This window comes from Budorcas taxicolor, chromosome 21 (genome assembly GCF_023091745.1).
Source record: "Budorcas taxicolor isolate Tak-1 chromosome 21, Takin1.1, whole genome shotgun sequence".
Lineage (NCBI taxonomy): Eukaryota > Metazoa > Chordata > Mammalia > Artiodactyla > Bovidae > Budorcas > Budorcas taxicolor.
The window spans coordinates 58,539,753-58,545,842 of NC_068930.1; the positions used below are offsets into that span (position 1 = coordinate 58,539,753).

At 50.0% G+C, this 6,090-nt stretch overlaps 1 protein-coding gene across 1 annotated transcript; it reads right to left on the minus strand.

Annotated features, from left to right (window-relative positions):
* Positions 1 to 202: 202 nt before the first annotated feature.
* LOC128066497 (uncharacterized) lies at positions 203 to 5,043 on the minus strand (the record flags this gene model as incomplete). Its single annotated transcript, XM_052659536.1, is given in 7 exon segments — positions 203 to 970; positions 1,341 to 2,099; positions 2,102 to 2,156; positions 2,158 to 2,227; positions 2,230 to 3,279; positions 3,282 to 4,677; positions 4,723 to 5,043. Coding segments are annotated over 7 exon segments (4,419 nt in total), but the record flags the coding sequence as incomplete, so codon positions are not given.
* Positions 5,044 to 6,090: the final 1,047 nt, after the last annotated feature.

Below are 6,090 nucleotides of genomic sequence, written 5' to 3' on the forward strand. Positions count from 1 at the left end.
AGTTTCCAGGTGATTTTGACGGGTTGGTGTGGGTTCACGCTGGCAGCTTCGGAGCAGAGTAACATGGTCATCCATAAGATGGTCCAGACGAGTTGCCTTGGTCCTGTCGACGACGCCGGAGCTTCAGCCTCAGGGGGTTGGACGGGTGCAGAGATGCTTCCCATTCTTTTTTAGCGTCTTCCTGCTCTGCTGAAGTAGCTGGGCGTACGTGGTTGCAATGCACCCAAGGCCCGATACCCTCGACCTTTAGGGCAGTTGGGGTGGTAAGAAGAACAACATAAGGACCCTTCCATTTAGGTTCTAGTGCCTTGGTGTGGTGCCTTTTGACCCACACCCAATCTCTGGGGCTGATGTTATGTGAGGGGATAGTCCCCTTGTTTTGACCCTCATGTATTTCCCGGAGCAGTTTCCAGATGCAAGAACGCACTTTGCCCAAAGCCATCAAAGCCTCCTGGAATTGTCCCAAAGTAGGAGGTGGAAGTTTCTTTCCTTCAAATATTGGACATACAGGGGGAGGTCGCCCATACAGAATTTCAAATGGGGTCAGATTAAGCTGATAAGGAGTATTACGTGCGCGAAAGAGGGCGAAGGGAAGGAGAGTCACCCAGTCCCCACCAGTCTCTATAGCCAATTTAGTTAAAGTTTCTTTTAGGGTCCGATTCATTCTTTCAACTTGCCCCGAGCTCTGTGGACTGTATTCACAATGTAATTTCCATTTGGTCCCTAGAGCCCAGGCAAGGCTCTGAACTATTTGGCTCACAAAAGCAGGTCCATTATCAGAGCCAACAGTCACCGGCAGGCCAAACCTGGGAACTATTTCTTCTAAAATCTTTTTAGCCACTACCATTGCAGTTTCTCCCTTAGTAGGAAAAGCTTCCACCCACCCTGAGAAGGTATCTACCAACACTAACAAGTACCGGTAACCATACTTGCCTGGCCTTACCTCGGTGAAATCTATTTCCCAGTGTTGCCCTGGCCCTTCTCCCCGATACCTCAGTCCTGCGTGTTGCCTCTTTCCTGGCCTCATCTGTTGACATGCCTTACAAGCATGTACTATGTTCTTCACAGTTTTTTGGTGCCGGGGGAATTGCAGGCGCACAGTTTGAAAAAGCATCAGAGTCTTTTTTCTCTCCCAGATGAGTAGACGAGTGTAGATGCTCGCACAGTTGCCGTCCCAACTGAGCAGGGAGTATCAAGTAACCATCGGAGTCTCAGTACCATCCATCCTCTTCTTGTTGGAGGTTGGGACGTTCCTGGATCCAGGCAAGGTCTGTGGATGAATACTCAGGGGTTGGGGGCAAAGTTCCCATACCTGGGGGTGGAAGTCCGATCGCCAACACCGGAGCGATGAAATCTTCATTAGCTGCTTTTCGAGCCGCCAGATCTGCGGCACGATTTCCTCGTGCCGTGGGACTGTCCCTTTTTTGATGTCCAGGTACATGTACTATTGACACAGCCCGAGGCAACTGCACAGCCTCCAGAAGTCAACAGATTTCTGGCAAGTTTTTAATCTCTTTTCCTTCAGCTGTCAAAAACCCCCGTTCCCGATATATCAGGCCCTGGATGTGTACCGTGCCAAAAGCATAGCAACTGTCAGTAAAAATAGTTATTCTTTTTCCTTGAGCTCTCTCTAATGCTTGAATCAGGGCAATTAACTCTGCTCTTTGTGCTGAGGTGTCTGGGGAAAGAGTCTCCGCCCATATCGTCCGTCCAGAATCATCTACCACTGCAGCCCCCGCCCGTCTCTGTCCATCTTTTACATAACTGCTTCCATCTGTAAAACATATTAGCTCACTGTTATCCAGTGGCGTATCTGTTAAGTCCTTCCGTATTGCCGTTACCCTGGCCAGTATCTCATTGCAATCGTGGAGGGGGCTATCCCCCTCCGGATTGGGCAAAAGAGTAGCCAGGTTTAGAGTGCAGGGCGTTTGAAAATGAATCCGTGAGGTGTCAAGTAGCAGGGCCTGGTAGTGTGTCAAGCGGGCATTGGAAATCCATTTACCTGGGGGTTGTTTCAGAACTCTCTCTATAGCATGAGGAGTGTAGACCAGGAGTCTCTGTCCATAAGTCAGCTTATCAGCATCATGGACTAGGAGCGGCCATCTTTTTCAGTGGCCGCGATGATTCGGAGGCAAGGTGGCCATCCGGCTGCCACTGTCCAATTTCTTGGAAAGGTAAGCTATGGGACATTTCCAAGGTCCCCACTTCTGTGTTAGTACCCCTTTCCTATCCCTCGCCTTTCATCTATTAATAATTGGAAAGGCTTAGATGGGTCAGGAAGGGCAAGGGCAGGAGCTTCCAGCAAGGCACGCCTGAGCTCCTGAAAGGCCGCTTTCATTGACTCAGCCCATTTCCAGTCTTTGTTTTCTTTGGTCCCTTCATACAGGGGCCTGGCCTTTTCTGCAAACCCCAAGATCCATAATTGGCAATATCCCACAGTTCCCAGAAATTCTCTCACTTGTCTAGGGTTGGCTGGCTCAGGGATCTGGAGGATGGTTTCTTTCATAGCCTGTGTTAGCCACCTCTGGCCCTGTTTTATCTTATAACCGAGGTATGTAACCTCTTGCTTGGCAATCTGGGCCTTTTTGGCACCGGCCCTGTAACCTAAAGTCCCCAAGGTTTGGAGAAGGTCACCTGTTGCCTCTTGGCACTCTTTTTCCATAGTCGCTGCCAGCATAAGGTCATCAACATATTGTAATAAAACAATGGTAGGGTGTTCAACCCGATACTCACGGAGGTCTTCATCCAAGGCCTCGTTAAACAACGTGGGTGAGTTTTTGAAACCCTGTGGTAAGCGAGTCCACATCAGCAGCACAGGAGTCTGAACACTGTCTTCCTACCATTCGAAGGCAAAGATCTCTTGGCTTGCAAGGGCAAGAGGCAGACTGAAAAAGGCATCTTTTAAACCTAAAACAGTATACCAAACATAGCTTGGTGGCAAGCTGCTTAGCAATGTATAAGGGTTAGGAACCATAGGATGAATGTCACTCACCCGTTCGTTGACTTCTCGCAGGTCTTGAACCGGTCTAAAATCAGTTCCCCCAGGCTTCTTTATGGGAAGCAGGGGAGTGTTCCATGGGGACCGGCACTTTCTCAAGACCCCAGCGTCTATGAGGCATTGTATGTGAGGAGTAATTCCTTGCCGAGCCTCTTGACTCATGGGATACTGCCGCACTCTCACCGGTGTGGCACTGGATTTCAGTTCCACAATAATAGGGGGCCTCTGTTTGGCCAGTCCCATTCCTGCTGTTTCAGCCCAGGCCTGGGGGTATCTCCGAACCATGGCTGTACTTCGGGACTTATTGTCGCTGGGGCCTCTGGCAAGTACAGTCTGTATTCATCCTTTAATGCCAGAGACAAGACCTGAAGAGGATGCCCGATTCCATCTAAAACTGACACTTGCCTGTGGTCGAAATGAACTTGGGCATTTACTTTAGACAGTAAATCTCTTCCCAGCAAGGGTGCTGGACACTCAGGTATCACCAGAAAGGAATGGGTCACTTGGTGGGGCCCCAAGTTCACATGCCGTTTTGTAGTCCATCCATATCGCTTAGTCCCGGTTGCTCCCTACACCCAGCTACTTTTCTTAGACGTGGGTCCATCTCTTTGGTTTAAGACTGAGTATTGAGCTCCTGTATCCACCATGAAGCCAACCGGTTTCCCCTCCACATTTATAGTTACCCAGGACTCAGGGAGGGGCGTCGAGCCCTGACCCCCCTAGTCACTATCCTCACCCGCATAGAGGATATGACGGTCAGGAGAGCGAGTCTCGTTCTTGGGATTTTTGGGCCCCTCTTTTAGGTTTTTCTTGGGGCATTTATCTTTCCAATGTCCAATCTCCTTACAAAACGCACATTGGTTTTTTTCAAGCTTGCGCCTTGCAGGTTTTTCCTCAGTCTTTGAGTCTAGCTTTTTCCCTTTTTGGAACCTATTTTTGTTTTCAATTCCGGTGAAAAATATCTGAGCCAGCTCTTTTTGGTTCTTACGGTTTTCTTCAGCTCTAAATTCTCTTTCTTCCCTTCTAATGCGGTCCTCTCTCTCCTCTGGGGTCTCTCTATGATTGAAAACTCTCTCTGCTGCCCTCACTAGATCTTGCAGGGACTGGTCACCCAGCCGCTCTATCTTTTGTAACTTTCTCCTAATATCGGGGGCTGCCTGATTCACAAATGCTAGCATAACTGCTGCTCGAGACTCATCTGCCTGTGGGTCCATAGGAGTATACTGTCTAAAAGCTTCCATTATCCTTTCAAGGAAGGCTGCCGGGCTCTCATTTGGCTCTTGCCTCACTGAATTTACCTTGGCCAAATTAGTTGGCTTTCTGGCGGCCGCTCTAAGGCCAGCCACGAGAGTCTGGCGGTACACTCGGAGACGCTCCCTACCTTCAGCACATTCGAAGTCCCAGTTGGGTCGCACCAAGGGGAACCCCTCTTCAATGAGGTGAGGCTGTATTGTGGGCCTCCCATCCACCCCTGGCACATTTTTCCGGGCTTCTGACAGGATCTGTTCGCGCTCTTCTGTAGTAAAAAGTACCTGTAACAGTTGCTGACAATCATCCCAAGTGGGGTTGTGAGTAAAGAGGATAGATTCTAAAAGATCAATAAGACCCTGCGGTTTCTCAGAGAAAGAGGGAGTTTGAGTCTTCCAATTGTACAAAACACTAGTGGCAAAGGGCCAATACTGATATGTCCATTCCCCACCCTCTCTGGCTGGCCCCGCCCGGACCGGAAACTCGTGAACAGTGGAGGAGGGAATTTCCGGGCCTTCTTCTTCCGCTGCGCTGGCCATTTCCCTTGCTCTTCCCTGAGTTCCCTGGGCAGGGCCCCCTTCTCTAGGAGGAGCCGAGGGCTCGGCCCTCCTCCGGGCTTCTCCCAATGAAACTTGTGGAACCTGTGGAAGCAAGGGCGGATGTGGATCTGCGTACGGGGGTGGGAACAACTCGGTTTCCAGGTCAATCAGATTAGGATACAGAGAAGAAGATTCCTGGAACACCAGCTTAGGTCGTTTTTTGTCCTGTTTTTCTTCTTTTTCTGCAGAAGCTTTCATGACTAGCACCTGTGTGTTTAGCGAGGTTGGAGTTGGGGAAGAGGGACGGGGAGGTTTAGGAGGTTTAGAAGGAGCGAGAACAAAGTGTTTAAGCCATTCCGGCGGGTTTCTCACTAGATCCTGCCAGACCAGAATGTAGGGAGTCTGGTAGGGAGTCTGGTCTGGATGCCCGGCAGGACTAGGGGTAAGCACCCTCTCTTTAACTGCCTGGATAATTTGGGGATTGAAGGTTCCCTCTTGTGGCCATCCAACGTCAAAGGTGGGCCACTCGGCGGAACAGAAAGTCACCAGTTTGCTCTTCTTTACCAGTAACGAAAGATTCTGAGCTCTAGACTTAAAATCAGAAAAATGGTCAATCATCAGAGACAGCGGAGTAGAAGTAGATTGCCCCATGGGTACAGAGAACACGGACAATGACAACAAGACTCACACAGACAGTGCCGGCACACAGAGTCACAAAAATGACACAACAAACAGATTCCAACTCTCAATATTACTTTCAGTCTCCTTAATAGCACTAGAGACCCCTTCTCTACTTGCAAGTGTCTTACCGTCAGGACGTCCTCAATGCCAGCTGCCCTCCCGGTTCGCTACCAGGGACCCAGCCTTACACTGGGCTTGCCTCTTCACCTTACACCTAGATGCCTCCCCAGTACGATACTGGGCCCCGGACTTAATCTAGGCCTCTGCACTGCTAGCACAGGTGCTCAGAGCTCTCAACTCCTAACGAGATTACTCCCTTCTACCAGGAGAGTTGTCCTCCCCGGTAGGCCAGAGATCCCGGACGAGCCCCCAAATGTTATGCACCGAGCCCGTATCTCCAAACCAACCGAGAGAGTGAACAAGTCCACCATGGTAATGCAAAGGCAAGAAGGGAATTTTTATTTCTAGCGCGCTAGGGCTCAAGCCTCATCCGACGCAGCGGAATCAGACGAGAGCCTCGAACAAAGCAGTATGGCGGTTTATATACAGTCAGTTCTTTGTCTCAGTTACAGGGTACTTGGCGATACCTGATTGGACAGGCAGAATGAGCTCATGCAATGCCTT